The 23,466-nt window shown below is 40.9% G+C and overlaps 1 protein-coding gene and 1 long non-coding RNA gene across 2 annotated transcripts in view; one reads left to right on the plus strand and one right to left on the minus strand.

Annotated features, from left to right (window-relative positions):
* The window catches only part of mtor (mechanistic target of rapamycin kinase), a 58,285-nt gene extending 37,637 nt beyond the window's left edge, over positions 1–20,648 (minus strand). Inside the window, exons 1-28 of the mRNA XM_049754516.2 lie at positions 20,483–20,648; positions 19,986–20,128; positions 19,725–19,833; positions 19,322–19,554; positions 18,872–19,072; positions 18,657–18,791; positions 18,291–18,566; positions 18,064–18,172; positions 17,784–17,967; positions 17,439–17,567; positions 16,561–16,805; positions 16,008–16,217; positions 15,723–15,928; positions 15,098–15,220; positions 14,899–14,982; positions 13,694–13,786; positions 13,132–13,266; positions 12,173–12,302; positions 10,084–10,334; positions 9,887–9,973; positions 7,246–7,413; positions 5,790–5,902; positions 5,428–5,590; positions 4,893–4,985; positions 4,422–4,568; positions 3,325–3,467; positions 2,531–2,693; positions 2,048–2,193 (exon numbers count right to left, since the gene is read on the minus strand). Of these exons, the coding sequence (XP_049610473.1) occupies positions 2,048–2,193; positions 2,531–2,693; positions 3,325–3,467; positions 4,422–4,568; positions 4,893–4,985; positions 5,428–5,590; positions 5,790–5,902; positions 7,246–7,413; positions 9,887–9,973; positions 10,084–10,334; positions 12,173–12,302; positions 13,132–13,266; positions 13,694–13,786; positions 14,899–14,982; positions 15,098–15,220; positions 15,723–15,928; positions 16,008–16,217; positions 16,561–16,805; positions 17,439–17,567; positions 17,784–17,967; positions 18,064–18,172; positions 18,291–18,566; positions 18,657–18,791; positions 18,872–19,072; positions 19,322–19,554; positions 19,725–19,833; positions 19,986–20,114 (4,205 nt within the window). The 5' untranslated portion in view covers positions 20,115–20,128; positions 20,483–20,648. The remainder of the gene's footprint in view (positions 1–2,047; positions 2,194–2,530; positions 2,694–3,324; positions 3,468–4,421; positions 4,569–4,892; positions 4,986–5,427; positions 5,591–5,789; positions 5,903–7,245; positions 7,414–9,886; positions 9,974–10,083; positions 10,335–12,172; positions 12,303–13,131; positions 13,267–13,693; positions 13,787–14,898; positions 14,983–15,097; positions 15,221–15,722; positions 15,929–16,007; positions 16,218–16,560; positions 16,806–17,438; positions 17,568–17,783; positions 17,968–18,063; positions 18,173–18,290; positions 18,567–18,656; positions 18,792–18,871; positions 19,073–19,321; positions 19,555–19,724; positions 19,834–19,985; positions 20,129–20,482) is intronic.
* LOC125988846 (uncharacterized) lies at positions 8,074–9,189 on the plus strand. The gene is made up of 2 exons (XR_007488507.1): positions 8,074–8,736; positions 8,913–9,189. It is a non-coding gene; the product is annotated as an uncharacterized lncRNA (long non-coding RNA).
* Positions 20,649–23,466: the final 2,818 nt, after the last annotated feature.

Consider the following 23,466-nt stretch of genomic DNA (forward strand, 5'->3'; position numbering starts at 1 on the left):
CCGAGTCGCATCAATTATATAATTGGCTAGACTAGGTTGGACCAAAACTACATTCGCACTGTACTGTATATGAACTGCATCTGGGGTGGGTCTGTCATTTCATCAGCCTGCTATTCCGTCCAATATACATTCAAGAAGAGCCAGCCATCTCAAAAACATGTACAATGAAAGATTCAACGTCTCTCTGTACAGGAGACCAGACGGGGTCGAAAATGTTAGCGATGGGCCGCGATAATCGATCCGCGATGTGGCGAGGGTTTACTATATTTTGAAGTACAAGGTTTTCTAACAAATATGTTGAATTCATTTAGCAACATGTGGGGCACTCAATTTAGTTGTGCTATGCTGAGGAAATTTTACTGTATTTTAGCTTTGAAAAAATACTAGAAAAATAAAAGGGCACACTGGATGGCTACTGTAAATGACATTTTCATGGATTGCAGCCTTCTATTAAAAAAAAAAAAAAAAAAAGAAAAGAAAATCAGATCAACGTAAACCTCATTTTAAATTCCATTTCCAACCATTTCCATTGTGCCCACAAGCATTATAAGCTAGACATTTATTATGAACATGTGGTTCAGATCATGCAGCCCATTGCCCTATATAACATTGCTGACTTTAATCATTATAGTGGAGATGGAACATGCGCAATGAACAGCATACCTCTGCAGTTCAGGATAAGGATACAAAGATAGTCTGAAATGAGCCATGGCTAGAGGGCCTAGAAATATGTAAACGTAACCCTTTATAGGGCAAAGAATCAAACTTTGTCAAAATTGACACCAAGGAGCAACAAAGATGTTCAAATTTTACCAAAAGGATCCACGTGACAGAATAAAATCAACAACTTCTACAGTAACCAGAAGGTCATTAACACAAACCGTGACTAATCACTTATTCGCACAGCAGCATGTTGCCTTTGATCAGAACGACAATCAGATATCGCATGGGAGTGTTTTTTTTTTTTTATAAAGTCTCATTAAAGTCTCAACTCATTAGAGCCATTTTTCATTGTGCTTTTTACACACCAGCCTGTGTTTTTTTGAATAAATGGGAAATTCTGGATAGGTGAGAACCAGATGGGGATATTGCAAACACTAGAGTGCCTGCTCCCATCATTCATCATCATCAAGGCTCCCGAGAAAATGAAAACAGGCCCCTGAGAAACCGGGCCAGACACCCATAGATGGAAAAAAAGGGCAAATGTCCAATTAGATGCCTGGAAAACAGCTTTTCTGCACACCATTTCAAAAACGAAGAAATAATGCAAACACAAAGGAGGTGGAAAACATGACGAATTATATTGAAAGGTCATGGGGGGTCATGTGTATTGTATTTTGATTTTCTCTTTTTTTTTTTTTATCAGAAATTAACAGTTGGCCTGTGTCTAAGTCACCTGTCAAACTTGATTTTTCTGACAATAACTGTGCTTAACTACTAGGGAACAATCAATAGAAAAGAGATATGAAACTGGCCTCTAAGTTCTCAATGTTAATAAAGCAAGTTACCTAATGGTACTTTAAATTGACATACAATCAGAATATTCACAATCACTAATATTTAATTAAAAACAGAAAGACATTCCACAAAGCATTAAATAGAACCAGGAATATCCTTCAGGAATTCAAGTTGTAGTACAAGTGAGTTAAAAAAACGATGGAAAAAAACAATTAATGTGACGCTTATATTGCTGAGAAATTGCATCAGATATGGTGATAATTTGTTATGCTTATGCAAGATCTTGTTATATTTTGTTGTCTTGTCTCCAGAAAAAAAAAAAAGGTATCTGTATGACTCGTCACCTCCCTTTTGCCATTAGATTGATGTGCTTTGTTAATCACATAGAGGAAATTAAGGAAATGAAGATATTAGATCTTAGCAGTTCCAGTAATAAATCTTTAGTTTTAGCTTTGGCAGAAGTCTGTGCTGTGATATGTTTATACTAAGCACTCCTTAATTCAACTGCGTCGTAGACACTTTGGTCACGCCACGAACTTCTCAGCATTCACAGGCAATTTCAATTAGGAAATGAATTTCAACCTCCTACCTGATAAGAGATTCCAGGATGAGGGGCGAAGGACCTTTTTGAAACTCCAGCTCTTTATAATGCAAAGCTTTGGCGTAGGCGCGGCATTTGGCAGCTCTTTCGCCGAGCAGCACGATGCCATTGTCATCTCTCAATGGCAGAGGCCCCTGGAAAAGATAAGAATTTATTTCAAAACAAGCAAAGTCAGCCAAGGAAGTTGCTCTACATCAACTCACTCTTATGTACTGAGGAGCTTGTTGACCAGTTTTGCCAGATGAAGGCTTATGTACATGTAAACAAACTACTGACAATTGTAATTCCACAATGACCTTACGTGTACAATAATATTCTGCAAGAGGATTTTACACTAGGAAATTTTCAGAGGACCCTTTCAAACGACACATGTCTAAATACACATCTGAGAGTTCACCCAAAATATGACCTCTCTTATCCCGCCTTTTAATTACGCCGGTAAGGTTTGGGAGTTTACTGCTCAATGTCGACCTTGTCACTGTGCTCCATGAACTCTGCCAGGTTGAGTAGCGTCTGCGTGACTTCCGCGATGTCCTGCGACGTGAGCGCTAGCTCGATGCTGCGAATGAGCTCATCCTGCTGGTCTTCACTTAGCTCGGACCAACAGGAAAGGAAAGCCGCATTGAAAAGGTCCCTATGGACAGAGATGCACAAAATGTTCAAAACACATTCACTTGGAGTTGTCATAGGAGGACATGGTCTTTCAAGTACCTTAACGCACTGATTAACCAAGCACAATCTGCTTCAAATTTACAGTCATTTGGTCACATCTGGAAGCTACTAGTGCTTGCAACCAGTACACAGATTCACAACAACATTTGCCTTTTTTTTTTTTTTTGCTATGCTCAGGGCTAGCTATTCATAATGCAAGCGCTACAAAGTAAGCAATTCTGTTTTCCATTATTCTGGGACAAATAACAGCTTGTTAAATTTTAATTCTTACAGATGTAACAGGAAGTTTTATAGCATCAGATAACCCAGATGGACAAAAGTCACAGCCCTTCATGAACTGTCAGATTAATCAGGGGTTAATTAGACACCATTCTTCACGCCGAATCTTAACTTTTGATGCCATTTTGGATAGTCTATGCTTCCTTTGTGGAAGGCTTTTTTTCATGGATCAATGGCAGATGATGAACTTAAAATCTTTGTGCAAACAGGAGATCAACACCATATTTTCTTCCATCTCCAGTTCCTGTCTGTATCTTTTGCCAGGACAGGTGTTCTAAGACTTTAGTCTGTGGATGACTAATGCGGTGGTGTACCTGGCCAGTGGGATGTAGGTTTGAGCCAACGACCAACACGATCGCAGCGCTGGAGAGGAAGACTCCTTCAGGAGGACAACACTCAAGCGTCTCAACCACTCCAGCCAGTCATCTTTGGAAACCTTTCTTGCGGCGCCCCAGGCCTGTGAGCAACAGATCGTTTTCTGAGGCCTTTGAGAACTACGTGGGAGCAGTCTGTTGGATGATGGCCATGCACACATGCATTTCTACCGTGAAAAAGTTCAAAGAATGATAGATTTGATTGATTCTAAATTGCTTGTGGTCATAGCGCTGCGGCGAACTGAAACAAAATCAAATACGCTTTCGGTTTTTCCGTTACACAGAGAATTGATGTTAATTCCATGCAATGTAATTCATCATTGACAATGTAAATACACCAGTACTTTGACTTGCTCGTTGTAAACGGTCATGTTTTAAAATCCTCAGCAATTGCTTGACCAATTTCCATGAAATTAGGTGTGGTCATTGAGAAGCACTGGTTTGTTGGTCAGTTTGTCAAAGAAATTATGAAAATACTACATAACGTTTTCCACAAAAAATTTGCAGAGGGAATAAAGGTGCGGCGAGAGGAACTTATTTTCATTCTTTGCACCACTTGCACAGCTTTTGGTATCACGGAAGGCATTTGGCCCCTCCTGGCCATTCCTAATGTCTTACATCATCTCCTGCGAACCAGAAAGTTGCAGCTAACACATGAACGGAGTGACAAACAAAAATGGAAGCAAACTGGAGCTTCACATTATTTTTTAATCTGTCAAAAGCTCTGCACTTTGAGTGTGGTACTATCCACTGTGCTATGCTGTCAGAAATATCTTTGGCGATGCTACATTGTTTCTTGTGCCTTGGAGTTGTAGCTGTTCTTTTACTTATCATCAAGGCTTTCAGTTACCCAGAGAAAATCTGCACTCAATAAACAGCTAGCCACAAAGCTTTAGTGTTTTCCCTTTCATTTGTCACTAGTTGTTTTTAAGTCACCACCTCAAGTTAACTATAATGTCTTGCACACAAGGCTGTGGTTGGTTTGATTCTGTAATTTGCACACACTGCAGTTTTTCTTATTTCTTGTTCTTTCTGACCTTCTGAAGTGCTGTTGTGCTGACGTGAAGTTTCTTCATTGGTCCTGCTTCCACCGGTCCACTGACCAATGTATCACCTTGGTTACCGCGTAGATGGCGGTGCTGGAAGATTAGAGGATTGTCTTCCTCCTCTGCTAGAGTGTAGCCCTGTTATGAACAGACATGAAAGGACCACACGCATGGAAAAAAAAAAAAAAAAAAAAAGAGGCCACACGCAGACTAACCGGGCTGACCTGAAAAAATGTTTTATGAATTAACAAGCCCATATCTATTCTTGTGAATTACTATTAATTATTTGTTGATGTTACAAATGAATGTATAGGGTTTTGTTTGATTTTTATGATTTTCTTTCTCGAAAATTTAGCCTTACCATATGACTGTTAAATGCTTAATTAGGGCAAATTAGTGCAAAGATGCATTTTTCATTACTTTTCTGTAGTTTTACTTCATACAACAGGGAGAGGTGCTCACCTTGACAATGCGACATATGAGTACGTCATAGCGTTGGTGGTTGATCCGGTGCTTCAGCATCACTTTATTTACCATGGGGATGAAGATCTGGTACTGCAGATGGAAGCAAGGTGAAGGAAAGTAAATAGAAGGCTATATAAGGGCTTAATTACCCACTTAATTTTGTTTACCCTTAAATCCCTTTACCCATATGCCAAATAAATGAGGATCAAACTACTTATGGGGCTTACATCAAAAGCTTCCTTTTCGCATGTTGCCAGACGTGGCTACATGAGGAATGCTAACGATAGTGTTGATGAATGAGGAAGGGTAAAGCCTGGGAGGAGGCCGAGTAAATGTGACCTTATCCGTGCTCATAAACGGAACCCCCCCACTGACAAACAGACCATGACATAAGCTGTCTAACGGGAAGTAATAAAGGGCAGGGGGTGGTGCAGGGATAACTGAAATACCGTTCATACAGCAGTGGGAAGGCGGGAAGCGTTCTACTGAATAATCACTCCATCTGAAAGCCCCACTGAGAGCAAAGAGCTACCTTTTTTCCCAACTGGAACACGAGCGAGGACAGCGTGTCCATGGACGTGGGGCGCAACTCGGCCGTGCTGTCAAGCGTCCGGACGATGGGGTGGATAATGCGAGACGCGTAGTCTGTGAAGTCCAGGGATTCTGTTAGCCTGTCCAGAGTCTCCAAGGCAACCCTGTGACACAGAGAAGGAAGGCGGGGGGGTCAAACATAATTAACGCTGTAAAGAAAATACCAATAATAAAAATATTAAAATACAACATATTGTAAAGAACATGTTCTAATGCAAATAGAGATTTATGACTGAGTGAGGTTCAACTAAAGAGCATTTTCAGGAAAACACAACACTCCATTGACAGACGTGTGGTACAAACCTGCGGGCCTGCAGGGGCACATCGAGTGCATCAAATAGCTTGACAATCGGAGGCAGCAGCAGGTGGAGGTAGTCATCAAGATTGGCCCCGAAAAGCTGGATGGCGTTCAGCAGCTGCAGATGAAAGCACAAACATCTTAATCGGTCTCTTATGGCATCACCATTTATTTACTCACTGTAACAATTATCTGGCAACCGTTGGAATAATTGATAGCATACTCGATTCTAAAAAGATTCTTTAGCAACAATCCCAGTGTGTTATGAAATGTTGCGCATAAGAATACCTCCAGCTGCTAAAACATATTGAGAAGACGGCGCCCCGTTTCAATGTGCACATGGCGCGACAGCAGGAAGCAGAGGTGGAGGCGGGCAAGGGTGCATGTGCATGCTGAAAGACGGCCGTACTATAGAATGAACGCTTCCTTGGAATGATGGAAGTATGTTTTTCTTTTCCTTTGGATTAGTGGGTAACCGGAGTCCCATTTCGATAAATTTTATACAACCCCCCAATCCTCTAGAGTCAAATCCAGACCCAGATCTGACTCATAGATGACCCAGTCTACAGGCTACAGTTATCTAATACTACAGCCTCAGAGACTAACCGGTAGCGAGGGCAAATGCACTGCATATGACCATTTAGCATACTATAATGTCGTTATGGCCTGACCTTTACCCTGAAACATGAACCATTTTCTAGGAAAAAAAAACAGATAGAAGCACCTAACGCAAGAGTGAATGGATGTTGCAGGTCTGCAGTTTTTGTCTTTTGGCTACTGCATTACCAACAGTTTAGCCCTGAATGACTTGAATGGAGACAACAGAAGACAGAACTGGAATCCAATCAACTATATCGCAACCTCCAAATGGCAACAGCCCACAGGTACAAAGTTGCACAAACATTGCATGACGATACAAGACAGGTAACAAAAGGATAGATTCACTTACTCAATAAGACAACCGGCCTCAACAAGATGCATTCACAAAAGAATGTGTGACCAGAAGAATGTATACCAGAGGTTGCGTGACGTAAACCAGACAGCTGTGTTTTCGCTTCATATCCAAGTTAAGGCAAACGGCTTTATTGTTTTTATATACTGTAACATCCGTAGCTTACTTATTTTTCCTCTTGTATGGAATTGAATGAGAAAATCAAATTCAAAACAGGTTTTCTGACGGTGGCAGCTTGACCCTGGAACTAATTATTTGTATTTCAATTATAATCACAGTAATCCACATACATCAGTAGGTCATAATAAAGTGGTATGATACATTCAGATGATTCTGATTCTGACATTTCTTCCAACCTGATGCAATATATTTTCAGTCTGGGGCGAAATTTTTAAAACTATACAAACACATAAAATCTGAGGCGCATGTCTTCACCAGCCGTCAGTGTTTCAAGTGGTGCGTTTCGAACAAAGATTGTTGTTTTTGTGGGAGCACAACCCTGCACTTACCTTAATAGTAACACCGCGTCCAGTGCTGTTGTCATGCATGAAGACACGCAACATATGCGGGATGAGCTGTGGCAGGTAAAGTTTAAACTCTCCCCCCAGGGCCACCACAATCTGTTCGATCAGAAGGATGATGGTGTTCTGCATGGGATTGTTAGGTGTCCAGTACTCCTGAAAAACAAAAGTATCCTTTAGTTTACCCTGTAACAATAGTAAAATAACCATAGAGTATGCATTTGTTATTTTGTTTGCTAAGATATGAGCAGGAAGAGTAATTCTATGAGCCTATACATGAGTCACAAGACTATCACAAACTATTAGACTCTAGAGATGGATCTTTTTCTTTGCACCCATGTGGCACAATTACTAAATAAAAAAATCAGATCATCTTAAAAACAGTAATAAACCTCTTTCAAAAACAGAATTGATTTGTTTTGAAAATAATATAATTTTTCTATTGATTTACCTCTTATTGTTTACTTCTGTGTTGTTGCTGTTCAATGTTGACATGTGAATTCAAGGCACGTGTGCATGTGGGTTGTTTCAGTCATAAACTAACTGAAAAAGTGTACACTGACAAAAGATACGGGCCTCTTAAAAATAACTGGCCAGCAAAATATCCCTTTGTGGCTTAAAACGATCAGAAAGTCCGATCAAATATATGACACAAACCAAATGACATTCAAGTAAAAAAACAGCACACAAAGTTGAAGGTTGTTATAAAATATGAGTGACCTTATTAAATGTTATTCCAATTATGGGACATGTGTAATTTTTTTTATGTGCGGTATCGCATATTCAGAGTGTGGATTCAAAAGCCTTTAACCGACTCTGGTCTAGTGATGAGGATTTATGTGGGGTTGGAGAAAATGGGACAAAAGCTTTTTCTTCCGAGTTGGAGTCGTTTTCATGCGTTGGATCCAGGAAAAGGGAGTGTCACAATATTAGTAGGGAGTGGGAGAGAGGTGAGGATATTTACTGGTAAGTAAGATGACGTCGCATTGCGGTAAGGATTTTGACACTATTTTAGGAAGAATTGCTGGGCATGACCACTGTGTTCCTGAGAGATACTGGCCCGTGGAGTTAAGACAGAGCACCTGAAGTACCAACGACTGATGGGGGTGTTTTTGCTCAAGTGGCCACGGGGCAAACGCTGACTTCCTGCCTTTCCAGCCTGTGGCTGCTGACTACCGAACAAATGGGAATGACTATTCCAGCCCCCTCATCTGGATGCAGCAGTTAGGCCGGAAAAAAAATGAATAGATTCTTTGTTTCACTTGCCTTTTATTAACACGGTGGGACTTGAGACACAGCCGCGTGGTTCTTTCAATCATTTCTCTCGAGGATTTATCACCATTGAAAAAGTGATTTTAAAGTTGAAAGGAAGTACACGTACAAATAAAGTCTTATGATATCTTGTGCCTTGCTATTTAATTGTGTTCCAGTGCAGAAGACTCTTTGGCTTTAGCAGTCGTTCGGCATCATGTGATAAAGGTGAGTATCATGAGTCAGTTTTAAGAGTGAAAAAGAACTGGACGATTTGAGTGGAAATCATACCGCAGAGCTGTTAACTGCAGCTACCAATGTTATGTGGAATGAAGTGTGTGAAGGAATTGAATGGAAAGATTTGAATGACTACATTTAATTGAACATTTGATATGATTCTTCAGGTCCTCCCTTGAGTGCCATGTTGTGTAATAAACTGCCTATGACGTGCTCTCTTCTGTGACGTGGGGGACGGACGTCATTCATAGAGGCTGATCGGGTTACAAAAGAGTCAACTCGAGAGCACAACCTCCACCTTGAAGCTGCTTGTGTAAAGAGACTGACGTGATCACTGTTTGAAAACCGGATGTCAGGGAACACAAGCATTACCTCTGAAAAACCTCTCATGACAGAGCATCCAACTCACAAAACCTTGAGAAAATAAATGTATGATGAAACCTTTCTATTTGATTTTTTTGTGCTGATTCTGAATCTGCCCTTGTTTTGTCTCCAGCACATTAGCGTTTCATAAAAAAAACACAATATGTAATACAGTAATATATTTAGTAATACGTAATATTGTTGTATTATAATATTTACAAATTAGAAGTTAAGTTGCGCATCAGGTGGAATGTTCTTTTTAAACGTAATAATATCCATATTGCACAAGCTTTTATAGGTCAAATTGAAAAACAATATCTGAAAAACCTGATGTGTTACAACACAAGACATTTCTAGAAATCAGAGTCAATAATACTTTTAGGGACACACAAAGGCATCTCTAATTCAAGCTGGCTTTTGACCAGTGCTATAGATAGCAACAACTGGAAAGCTCTTTATTGCCAAGTGGGCCCTGTTATCATTAAGACTGAAATTGCAAAATAATGGAATGTATCCCAAAAGGTATTTCGCTGCAGGCTACTCTGAAAAGAATTTACAGTCAGACCAGATGACTAATCAATAAACATGTTCCAAATGAGATAATTTGTGAAAACATCTGCAACCGGTGCTAGTCCTTTGCTCTAAGCTTCTCTCGAGGTCTTCCTTCTTCCCCATTGCTCATCTCATCCGTGACATATTAAATCATTGGAACATCCTTGGTGATGAGGAAAAGTGGGGACCGTGATTACAAGGATGGAAAGTAAACATGATTACTCACTCTGATGAGGGTGAATATGTCATCCATGTAGGGGCGGATGTGGATCTTTACAAAGCACACGACCATTCCCATCTGCTGAAAGAGGAACTGGCGAAACACAAGGAGGAAAGAGAGTAAGACCGGTCCCGGCTAGCTGAATACTGGTGTTAACTCCAAGGAACTCGATACCATCCGAGCCCACCTGGAGTGCGACCTACCTCTCGGATACTGGCGTCACAGACGCGAATCACGTTGAGAAAAGTGGGCATGACCTGCGGTAGGAACTGGACGCACTTGAGGCCCAGAGACTTGAAAATGAAGGTAACAGCCTGGACAACCATGGTGTGGTGGTTCGACAGTGACGGATCTCTCAGGATGCGCATCAGAGTAACGATGGCCACGGCGGGGTAAAACTCATCCAGAGGAAGGTTTCCCATGTTGACCAGCATCTCGCTGGTGCTGTAGTCAGCTGGGGGGGAAGAGAAAATGACAGGACATGATGGAAACATCGGAAACAGTTGTGTTGTCGTTCTCAGTCAATCCGCACGATTTGGATTCCCACACCAGCTCCATGGTTCTGCTATTTGAACTACTACACTACAAATCGCTTCTCATAATGGATCACAAAGTTCCAATATGTGTGAGAATAGTGAAAATGAAGATTCACGAATGGCGGGATACACAGCTTTATTTAGTTGTCCCTTTGTAAACTGCATAGTAGTGCAGTCTTCTATTCAGTGCATTTGATGAGGACTAATGTCAGCATCTACGTTTTTTTGTGTGTAATATTTGAGTGCTGGTAATTCAAGAATTTACGGCAATTGTTGTCTTTGTAATAAGCCATTACCTTGACATACCATAATCTCAAACTTCAAATGACAGCTGTTGGTTGACTCTAGGTCCCTGTGTCCTTCTGAGTCGTTTTGTGAATGTTTTTTTCTCAAAGGTGATGCTTATAGTCTTAGTGTGGCCACTCAAATGTGGAGAACTAGACAGACGTCTGTCTGATACGAGACAGATGTCTAATATTCAGGGTCTCACTGAGCTTCTGCAAGAGCGTTCATCTCCCTGAAGACTCAGGGCTGTAGACATACTAAACAGACCATCAATTGGCCAGCAGACTGAAGAGAGAAGTTTTGCTCTTTGTACCTTTTCATGTTCTAATCTACAACTTGTGGCAGAAGATAGCAAATGGGCTGTTTATTTAAAATAGGTAATCAATGTGGTTAAATGCAGTAACTGAACTGATGATAACAAATATTGAAGTTATTTTGAGCAATAGTAAAAGACAGTTAGAGAAAAGATGGGCAGAACCAATGACGAATGAGACAGGCAAAATCGGTGCCCTAAAAACCCACACTCCACTAAATGACCGTAATAAATCTCCCAAGGCATAAAACCTGATCCTTCAGGTCTGGCTGGACTCCATTAGCTTTAAGAACTATCTGGTAAGACTATTACCATACTGGAAGTCAAGACACAAGCTGGGATGTAGGCAGAGGTACTCGATACACATGGTTGCATGTAGATTCCGTGTCAAAATCTATCTCATCTATCTTGTACAATTATCGCTTTATCTACTTTCTAATATGTGTTTGTTTACTTAATTCAAGCCCTTATTTAAGTCAAAATACATGAGTCTGAACAGTGATAGAGGCTTAGGGGTGAATTATAATTTTCACTCTTGCACAATTAGATACCCCGATAAAAACCCAAAATGCAAAAAGAGCTGATGAAGTCAATCCCAAACCATATAAAATGTTTTATTTGACATGCTAAATGGCTTGGTTAAACTGCTTTTACACACATCTCTGAAACATTACCTGCGCCATCACATGTTCTGTTTTTAGAACCCTTCGTGTTCCAAAACCATTCACAGGAGTTTGCAGTAGCAAATGCACTGGATCCTCCATGCCTCATTGAAATATGCAGTATATATTTTCAAATGTAAATGTAAATAGAATCTATTTTGGCTGGGCTATAAATGTCTTTTGATCAGCACGCGTGTTAAAATGTGGCAGACACTGCAAATTTCCATAATGGTTAATGTAATAAGGCAGCTACTACACCTATTAAAAAAATGATGGCTCTTTGTCCCCATGAGTGAATAATGATCAGAGAGTTTTTTTACTCCGTGATGTGGGTGTGGATGTACAGAGCAAATTTTCCAGCTGCTGAGAATTTAATATCACTATTTTTGTTTTTTTTAAAAGAACAAAAAAATTGCAGTGTTTAACTAATCAATATTCAGAGTACAATAAAAAGTGCTGCCTACGCAAAGATTAGTTTCCGTGTTTGTAGGCATACCTGAATCCTGACTGGACTTGGACTCAGAAAGGCTGACTGCAGAGGCGTCTCGTGATTGGTCGATCATGCCAATGTTCACCTTGTGCTTGTACGGGTCCAGAGCTCCAAGCAGGCCAAGAACGCGGATGGCCTGAAGGGGGAGGGGATACAAACCATGACAGTAAGTCATCTAAGTAGTGGTAATCTGCAAATTTGTATGAATATTTTCTGAAAACACACAAGCCCCAAGAGCAATGACAGAGCATAGACCCACGCCAAGGCTATTAAGGTATACCGTTACCTCAAATGTTTTCCTCATTTATTCCCTTGTAAGTGGAAAAGTAGGATCTGAATGAAACATTGCCTCTTTTTAACTACTGCAGCCCAGTTTGGATTTTTTCAAATCACTCAAAAAACAAATGTGAACCAAACAAGTCCGTAATGTAACAAAGCACGGCATAAACACTGGCAAAAAAAAAAAAAAAAAAAAGGGGGGGGGGGGGGGGGGGGAACACGATTTCTGCTCTAATGAAATAGGCTACAGTAAAAATGTTCCTCAGTAAATTAACAAACAGTGGCATATGCTGCAGCTGTAGCTCAATTATTTTTTTCTTGTTTTCTATGATACTATTATTTCTAAAGATAAATTTACTTGTCATTTTTTCCTCTCCAAATCACATGTACTCTTTCTTGTACACTGCCTTCCCTAATTCTCTCGTTATGTAACAGGTAGGGAAACAAACAATTACCAATTACATCACCGCACAAAATTTCATGTCTCTACGGAAAAGTAGGAAAGCATCTTGGAGTGCTTGTATTCATGTGATGATGACTCATTGGTTGAAATCAAAACAGACAAGCAGACATTGTTTAGCATATGTGAACTGCTGGGCCTCATTAAGTGTCGCTGAACTCCTGAGTGATTGTGTCGCTACTAAGGAAAGCGAGCATAACACGAGGACAGAGGCACTCGTGCATACCTCTCTCCTGATGCCTTGATTCTGCTCTGTCTTCAGGAAGTTGAGCAGCACCTCAAGAAGGGAAGGGTATTTTCGGTAGGGCTCCACCACATAGCCTGTGCTGGCCACCTGTTGGCCCAAAGTCCACAACGCCACCTGGTGGACAGCCACAAGCAGACTTGATATATGAACCAAAACAGTAATTTGGCGTGTTCCTTTCATGAAATGCTAATTTGTCGGTTACTCTGCATACTTGTACAACATTTTGCACTTTAATGACCTATGATATAATGTTACTTAGAATGTTACCTGTACAGACACTGAGAAATTCCATTTTATTCTCTATGGAGAAACTTAATTTTTCAAGCACAAACTAATATAAATTCGAACAAGCTTGTGGAACACATTGAGCTTTATTTCTAGTGAATTCACTATTCAGTTTTTTTAGTTCTTGTCCTGAAAATACTAATTCAAACACTATTCTATCTTCGGTGTGCAATTGTTTTTAAAAATCATCTATTATGCCCATCCGTGGTTCCTAAAACATAAATATAATTACAATACTTTGACTAAGTTCACCTACCTGTCTCTTGGCTAATGAGGAGGAGTCCTGCAGCATGTCCATGATAATAGGAAAAAGCTCATCCATCCACTTCCTCATCTCCAGACCGCTCACCTATACAAGAGAACACAGAGAATACATCACATTTATTTCCCAAAACTGTTGTGTCAAATTCATTTTGAGGAATTGCTTTTGCTAATTAGGCTGCATACATTTTCCTCATTTGACACTTGTGATAAATCACTCTTATGGTATGTTTTGAGGGTTTGCATTGAATACATTACATTCAAAATAAGCTTTTGATTTTCAAACTTATAGTACATACCGTATTTTCCGGACTATAAGTCGCTCCGGAGTATAAGTCGCACCAGCCATAAAATGCCCCAAAAAGTGAAAAAGCCATATATAAGTCGCTCCGGAGTATAAGTCGCATTTTGGGGGGCAATTTATTCGACAAAATCCCACACCAAAAACAGTCAGGAAATAGCAACAACAGGCTAAACAATAGCAACAACAGGCTAAACGATAGGTATGCTAATGTGACAAATACAAACAAAGAGCTGAGAACGGGCCTGACGTAACATATAGAGTGATTAAGCACAACTATTACATGAATAACATGTTTATAAAACCATCGGTGTCACTCCAATTCATTAAATAGCAACAACAGGCTAAACAATAGGTACGCTAACGTGACAAACACAAACAAAGAGCTGAGAACGGGCCAAATAATAATAAATAATAATAATAAATATAAGAGGAGCAAAAATAGAGCAAGTGTACATGCAGCAGACAGTGGACTTGGATATGGTGCTTTAAAGTGTTAATTGCTTTATTTGATGTTTTCTCTATTTATTATGTTTTGAATATGTTCAAGATAAAGATATAAAAGCATGTGAAGTGATCAACTATACTAAAAATAACATGGGAAGTGGTCAACTATACTTGTAAGTAAGTGATGTCTTAATGATCAAGTAAAAATTTGTGAAAAAAACATATATAAGTCGCTCCTGAGTATAAGTCGCCCCCCCACCCAAACTATGAAAAAAAGCGCGACTTATAGTCCGGAAATTACGGTACATATATTCGTATCTTTCATTCATTCTTTTTCAAGTTGTGCTCTTATTTCGTACAACAGAAAAGTTGAAATGTGACGTAATGGTCAAAACTTTTTATCTCTGTTTGGTTTGGTTCCAGTTAGCGCCTTCTGCTGCCTCAACCATTACCTGAGCCAACTCGCCAATGGTGGCTAGGACACTGATAACCACTCCGGGATTGGGGTCTGGGTCTTTCAGTTTGAGGATTAGAGCCTGAAGACAACAGAGGGTATTTTTAGTGAAACAGAGTAACCATTTTCTGTTTCAGAAGTCTAGTTAAGTTTCTAGTCACATACACGTTCACAATGGCAACTTAGCACAGGTGTACCTTGAGGATAGGCTCCATGTAGGGCCGTATGAGGCGGGGGGCATTCGATACCAGGTGACCCAGCATACGGGCACTCTGCTCTTTGTTTCTGCCAACACCACTGTGCTCCAGCTCTGTTAATATCTGAGACAAAACCAACAACAAATAATGCATATTTGGTATTGCATCAGTGTAAAGCTACCCGGGCTTGTGCAAGATTCTGTATAGACAAAATGTGAAAGGTTTTCCTAGAAAGAGGCTTGTAGTTCCCGTTTCATCCGTCTCCTGTGTATATTGGTGCATATACCACTTCCGCGTCGTACAATATGTTTGTAGATTTGTGACAAAATTGTAGTTGTTTTATTTTTATTTTTATAAACATATGTGTTATTTCCTATATGTGCACTCTTCTACTGTGAGTTTAAACTTTCTTGCACTAAAGACACTACCCAAATTTCCTCTCTGCAATATCCGATTGCTTGGCATTTACTGCCCCCTAAAGGTGCTTTATAGGCACAGTACAATTAATAATCAGCATTATGTCATTGATATGTACAGGATTGATATAACGTGAAAGAAAGGTTATTAGAAGAATCACTTTTCTTTAATTAGGTGCCAATTTCTCAGCATTCACAAAGTCTACTACCTGAATGAGCATTTTGCGTAAGAAAGGCATGACAAAAGCCGGGTTCATGCTGCTGAGACGTCCGATTGTGCAGATGGCCAGTTCTCTGATCTCAAACACCTCGTCATTCAGGGCCACAAAGAGAGCCTGTAGGTTCTCTGCCTGGGCAAGGTGGGCATCAAAGCGCTCATCCAAAGACGCCAGCACACAATAGCGTATGTCTGGATCTGAAAAAGGATGGGGAGAAATGTAAGAATGAGATGTTATGATTGTGGTCATCCTGAGTCCAAGTCTGTCACAAGTTACCTGGGTCTGTGATGCCAACCACGAGGAGTTTACTCAGTACATCTGCAACAACCTGTACTGCCGTCTGGCTCACAACATGGCCGCTGATGGGGTGTATGGAGGGGGTGAGGAGACGGGAGCAGGTGCGAGCTGCCTCCATTCGGATCTCCTTGTGCTCACTGTTTAAGAAGTGGTCGGCGCAGTGGCGCACAAACTGAGTGAGGGAGTGTCCTGATGAAAGATCATAGTACAAGATTTCTTTATCTGGGTGGTAAGCTTAAAAAAAAAAACTGTAATATATTTTCCCTCCACTTTGGAGACAAGCAGAACAGTCCGGTTGCAATTGAATCAGAGCCCCAAGAATGAAATTACCTGAACTTTCAAAATGTGTTAAACTTTGAGGACTATTTCGAGCAATTAAATATTACTGAGTGTAAAATGTCTAAACCCGTCTTGACTTCGAACCTGTGGCCATTTTCTCTCCTTCATGGACCACGTAAAACGCTTCATGCAAACCGGTTTCTGTCTGCAGTTCTCGAAAGGTGGCCGGACGCTTTAATGTCAAGGCTCTTACCTTCAAACTCAAAGCTTCCCAGAGTGCGCAGGGCCAGTGTGATGCTGCCGACATCACTGGCCTCCGGGATGTTGGTAAGGCTTGGAGACGCGAGCTGGTAGGCCAAGCCTTTGGGCATGCCCGGGTGACGTAACGGCTTGTGCATCAAAACCAGCGAGAGCATCTTCAGAAGGCCATCCTGTATGTCCTTTTTCAGCTGCGGGATCTGGCGGCTCAGATCGTACAGCACCGCTGTCAGTGCCGGACTGCAGAGAGAGAGAGGACACGTTGAAGTTATGGGCTAAAACTACAGCTGTGACATGTTAACTTGATTTTTTCCCTTAACATTCTTTTCTCTGCAATGATTTGATTTATGTGTGATTTTCCTGGCACACAACACAACATGCGCTTTACTCTGGAAACAGGACAATAAAAGGGAAAATCAATCGAGTGTTGCATTAGGGTTTTCCCCATGAAGTCAAATTCATCATTGTTTTTGTTTTGACATTCACCCACACAAAAGTTTGTCAAATGTAGCACTGCCACTACATCATTCACACATAAAGGAGAAGTTAACTCAATATGTTTTATGCTGCCCCTAGGTTAATATTCTTATTAATATTGCATTGAGCATCAAGATCCACCCATTTTCCTCAATCAAACAGGGCAGCAATTTTGCCACTTGCTGTTGACATCACAGCTGTTCAAGGCTCAGGTAACATTCAATCATGGCTCCCTCGTTTTCTGATTTGGGTCATCAGAATCAGAATCATGTGACATTTTTCTCAAGAACTCGAAAGCACGTTATTGAACATTATTTTACATTTCACACCATGCAAGCACCCAGAATCCATGCAGCTTGCTATGGAAAAGATAGCAGATTGCAATATGTATGATACCTGAGGCCCACAGCTAGCATGGGCTCCAACAGTTCCTTGATGTCGGGTTGGATGCTGGGACCCATAGCCCTGGAAAGCATGCTGATACATGTGAACACAGTGGCATCTACCTGGATGGACTTCTGCCTCCTGCACATGAAAGATGGCAAATGGAAATAGAACTTATTCTACGAGGACAGTGTTTTTGTCATAATTAAAGTAAACATTTACAAGAAAAAATATTCCAAGGCCATGAATATAACACCGGTTTTACATTGCTGCAAAAAATAGGCGACTGCACAACTTTTATAATCTCCAAAGGTCGTATATTAGGAAGAATGTTAACTGAAGACTGACTATACTGACTTGTGAGCAAAGTCCTTAGGTGGTAGAGCTGCCTTTATGATCTCCAGAATCTTGGAAAGATAGGGCTGTATTTCAGCTCGGACTGCCACCACCAGCAAGCCCAAAGCCTGGAAGGCTGCAGTCCGCTCCTTCTCCTTCTTGAGACTGGCCAGCAGATAGCCCATTGTGTCTGACAGGTATTGGTCTGTAATCCACATCGAAATATTCTATCAGTAAACCTCTGTGTTGACTGAAATATTAACAAGCAATGAGAAACCTTTTACGTGTGAATTTGACCCACCAGTAAAAGTATGCGGCTGGAAGGCACCAAGCCGTGGCAGCAGGTTCAGTATGGTCATCTGGATGAGGGGATTCTTACTGGTTCTGTATTTTAGCACCCAACGACACACCTGGGAGAAAACAATTTTGCTCTCTCACATGACATTTGATTTACTTCCAGCAAGTCAGACAGCATAATAGATTAAAACAAACGCAAAAGGCTTTAAAAAAGTATTTGATAAAACTCACCTGATCAAAACGCTCCTCCATGAGCTCACGGCAGTATCTGCTCTCCACCAGCGAGCTCTTAGCTGGCACTGGAGTAGCTCCAAAGCTGAGGAAGCCCTGCGGCGTGTTGTACCCCAACAGGCCCAGGAGAGCGTTGGACTGCTGCGGTTGCACTGACTGGAAGCTGGTGAAAGGGGTGATGTGGCGGGGCTTTGTCCCAAAGCCCATCATCTCCTTGCAGTACTTATCGTGCACCAGCTGCTGCTGCGTGATCTCCTCCATTTCCTCGCGCATGCGCTGATGGACGATTATAGTCAGCACATTGTCCATGGCATTCGATTAAAAGTAAAATGCAACAGTTTATTAAAGTGTACGTAAACGGCTCACCTCTCCTTCCATGCTGCTGATGCGAACTAGCTCATTCAAGATGAGGAGAGCACCATGGAACCTGTCATCCCGATTCATGCCTTTCTCCTTAGCCAAGGTTTCATCAAAGCCCTTCTCTGCCTCATCAAAGGTTTGCTGTCACATTAAAGAAAACTTCAAGCGTTAAGACACCACCATTAAAAGGTGACTTGAGTGGATACGATTGAGGGCCTTACTTTGTACCACTGCGGTTTCTGCATTTCTTTTGTCTCCCTCTGCGTGGTGAGGATGAGACAGGCCCGCAGTGCAGACACAGCACCCTCTCGGATGGCCTGCTTGGGGTCCCACACGGCATAGAAGATGTTATCAAAGAAGGGTTGCACTTGCTGAAAGAAGAAGGTTGGTGCGCTCACAGCCAGTTCCCTAAGCACCAATACCTGAAACAGAAGACAGAAATTAATTTAGGCCATGAACACCTTATTCCTTTTATTGCTTGTGATATTTTTTCAATTTTTTGTGGCTCCTGTATTTCAAAGTGCATCATTGGTCGCTCGAACAAAGTGACATACTTCACTTTATCTTTTAAATTATCACATCCATCTATTCTCAGTGAACCTAAAAAAAAAAAGTGACAATACAAATGCAAAAAACTGTTATTTCACCAACAAATGGGTATTTCCACTTACTGCAGCATGGCGTCTGCCTTCATTCCTGTCTGCTCCCAGCCACTCCAGGGCCCTCTTCACCTCGAACTCGACATATTCAGCTGTGAAGGTATCCCCTGCCATAGACAAGTGACCCATGGCTTTGGAACCCATTTCCATCACCACTGGGTCACTGGAGGGTAGCAGGTTGCGCAGGTAATTGGCGAAGCGGCTAATCCTGGTGGCATTGCCTCCCTCGACTCCGATCAGACTGACTGTGGGGGGAAACAATAGCCAGACATTGAGTATATCATTTAATGCAACAAACTTTGCTGAGTCTGCTGTTCTTGCTCTGCACACCTTGACCATTTAGGGACGTGTGGTGCAAGCATGCAAGATAACCCCTTCACGACACAAACAAGATACAGCACAACTAAATGTTTACCTATTGCGAGAATCCCTCCTTTCTTCTCATTCACATCAGAGCTGGACACCAGCTCAAATATGTAGTGATTTAATTCATCATAGAATGTGGTGGCTTCATCTTGACTTAACTGTAAAAGACAACACAAATCAGTTTCCACAAACATTCATACACAAAAAAACTAAATTGGTGACAGGAACGCACTGGAAATACAATAATTTTAAAAACAAAATCAAAGCAAGTGTACAAGAAAATGATGTCAATGTGGAGCCAGATATTTACCTCTCTCAACTCTGTTGTCACATAGTGCTGCAGATCCTTGGCAGATTTGGCTCTGGTGTCTTCATTTCGACTCTTGAGCCCACTGACAAACTGCTGCAGCACAGTGGCTGTGCCCGACATGATCACCATCTTGATGGCCTGATCTGCATTCACAAAAACGGTCAAAAGCTTGTATTCTGTCATACAAGTTTAAAATTGACTAGACATGCAAGATCTGTGTTTGAGTGGGTGATACACGGGTGAGCTGCTTGCTGACAGTAGATGGCTTCGTCTCTGGCTAATGTTAATAGATTAATTCGTTCAAATTCCGAACCACTTATCCTCAAAATGAAGAGAATGCGGTATCTGGAAAAGGTATGCACAGACTACTTTTAAGATTCATTCATACGGGACAGGTATAGCTGTTGTTTATGTTTAGCTTCACTTCAGCTAGCGCTAGCGTGCATAATGAATGCAGCTTTGAGAGAAAAATCAAAGATAACAATCACTCTACTTACGTGTTCACAGGCACGCAACTTATATACCATTCGATTTTTGCAGAAGATCCCTCATGATCGGACATTCAGGCTGAACCGGAGTGCAAGGTTAGCTAGCTAATGTTTCAAGAGACCAGCAGCTGACGTCCTGCAGAGTTGAGGCGTTTTACGAGAGTGGATGTTGCGTACATCTTGCGCATACTCGGCAATGCAGACGTCACCTTTAAAAGCTCAGAGATGCGCAAATCAAATTAATTTCTTTCGGACTTTTTAAAATTCAACCTTGCATCTGCCTATATTTTCATCGTGACAGATCGGAGGTTTAATGCATTTGTCAAACATTTTCAACAGCTTGCTTCAAGACAACCATTCACACAATTCAGATCTCCAGACGCCACCATTTGTACCTTATGCTCCTAAAATTTTAGAGTTTTTTTTTCTACGTGCGCATCTGCGACCAGTATATATTTTTCCCATTATCTCTACTCTTAAATATGTTTTTCTAGAAGTTCAGTTTAGGGGCCACTGTCCTCCAAGAAAGAAAAAAAAAAAAAGGCTAGTCTGAAGCCCTGCGAATTATTTTTATTTTAGTTGCAGTAAGTTCATCTTGTTTTTCCTTTTTAATCAGTTCACTGGTTTCTTTTATATTAAACAAATTATTTAGGTGCATTACCATTTTATTGTTTGATATAAAAGAAACTAGTGAAGTATTTTTATTTATTATTTATTTTAATTGTTGGTCACCCATACCATAATAGTTTTGATGCATAATAGCATTATCGGGAGGAGTTTTCTCCAACGTGCTATACATTTTGTAAGGAACACGATTTTATTTTGTTAGTGCTAAGACAATTCGAATACAATTAAGTCTTTAATTGTATTGTGTGTACCCAGTGTGGGTTCAGCTCCCACCCAGGGAGGGTGAATATAAGCATGAATGATTTCTTATCTTTCTCTGTGCCCTGTGATTGTCTGGCGCCTGGTACAGACAGTCTGCCTTTTGCCCACAGTCAGCTGGAATAGGCTCCAGCTCCCCTGAAGAGGATTGATAGGGGTTAAAGAAAATGGATGGGTAGATGCGTCAGGAATGTGGACTACCAATTATTTAGAGTGGTAAAATGCAATTTAACAAAGTAAATTATTTAAAAAAGATAATACAGAGTAATATGATGTGAATGTATGCACCATTCACCAACTTTAGTATAAACATTTTAGCATCAGTGTATAATAACATATCATATTTGTATTATTTGTGTATGAAGTGCTTTTGCAAAGAGGAGGAGCAAAGAGGGTATCAGCAGCTTTGCAACACTAAACATTGAGAAAACAGGAGGGTGGGAAAATGAAAGCTTGGGAAGCGGGGGCAGATTCCTTTATCGCCTCCTCTTGGACAAGCCAAACATTTTTTCCTGATGAGACGTCACAATCATCGTGCCTTACCTTTCTTGTGGGGCTTTCGCTCATGTGTGAGTGAGAAGAAAAGAATGACTTGACTTCAATCTGCTCTACAACAAGTGTGTACATAGTGCTTCTGTTCAACAGTCTGGGCAGGATGCAGCAGACAGGATGTTGGGCCAACTTTAATCAGCTCAGGGCTTTGATTTCATGCGTCTGTTTATTTTGTGCTTCGCCTCAGACTCCTCACTCAAATGTTTTTTGAAACATTTTGCCGGTGGTGGAGCCTGTCATTAAGTAGAGGCCATAGCAAGAGTGAATAAGCTTATTGAAAAGGTGGACCAACGCCTACATTTACACCCAGCTTCTTGATCTATCCATCTGCTAATCACTCACATCTTCTCTCTTCCCTCCCACTGTCATGTTCCTCACCCCCTTCCTGCCCCCCAACAATCACATTCATGTCATCTATTATTTTAGGAGGTGTTCTTAAGTAGTGGAAGGGGGGGTTGTATGAGTCATAGATTCCTGAAGAAAGATTCACATGGCAACATCTGGTTTTGGGGGCTGGGGGCGGCTGTCATCACCTACCCGGAAGTGTATCCCGACGTGTTAATATATTCACCAGCTCAGACAGTGTTGACTCTCATTGGTTATTTTACACCTAATCCAAGTAGTTAATTAATTAATTAAAGTAGTAGCCGCATTGTCTTGAGGGAAATCTCGGTTTTAACGACACAGACAAACGAAACATTTAACACATTTCAAGCGAGTAGGCTATAACAATTTACATCTATCAATAAAACACTCACTCGCCAAATGATGAGGCTTTAAGGTGATTTATGCCACAGAAGTGTTTGTAAAAGTAAGCTACTCCTGTTAGAGCTTAGTCAATTTGAGCAAAGTAGTGTCCAAGGTCAAATTATTTTATTCTGTCACAGTACTCATTCATTTTAACCAAACAAAATAGATCTTTTATTTTTATTTTTATTGTTTTACAGCAATAGTAGGCTACACAATAGGCAAAGGGTGGAGTAGAAATGAGTGTATCTGCCTCAAAATTTGATTTGACCCATTTGATTTGAATTTTCCTGTATATGCTTGCAAGGATTTTTTCCACAAACTGCAGCACGCTCCGACATTCCCAAAACATGCATGCTCGGTGAATTGAGAACTCCAACCTGCTCATGGTTGTTATGAACAGTTGATTGTCGACATTAAGTTCTCTGCGGCGATTGGCGACCATGCAATCCATGTTCTACCTCGCTTCTCGCCCAAATGAGGACATGTGGTAGGACCGTAGAAAATGGAGGGATGAATGGAAACATCAAATCCTTGTTCCACATTGATTTTCTATAAAAAAAAAAAAAAAAAAAAATACATTTGTTTGATAGTTTTCCATGGTTGAGGACCCAAAGTGCAGTGAAGCATGAAGCATAAAGAAACTCAGAACAAAAGAAAACCTGGTATGGCTTGAGCAGAACAGGGTTAATCAATAAAAAGCCCAAAATGTTTGTTGAAAATCTTAATAAATGCTCACTTGCTCATTTGAAAGGCTGTTTGCTGAGGTAGCTAAAACCAGTTGACAACTACTTTTTGCTTGGCTGGGC

This window comes from Syngnathus scovelli, chromosome 2 (genome assembly GCF_024217435.2).
Source record: "Syngnathus scovelli strain Florida chromosome 2, RoL_Ssco_1.2, whole genome shotgun sequence".
In the NCBI taxonomy this organism is placed as follows: Eukaryota; Metazoa; Chordata; class Actinopteri; order Syngnathiformes; family Syngnathidae; genus Syngnathus; species Syngnathus scovelli.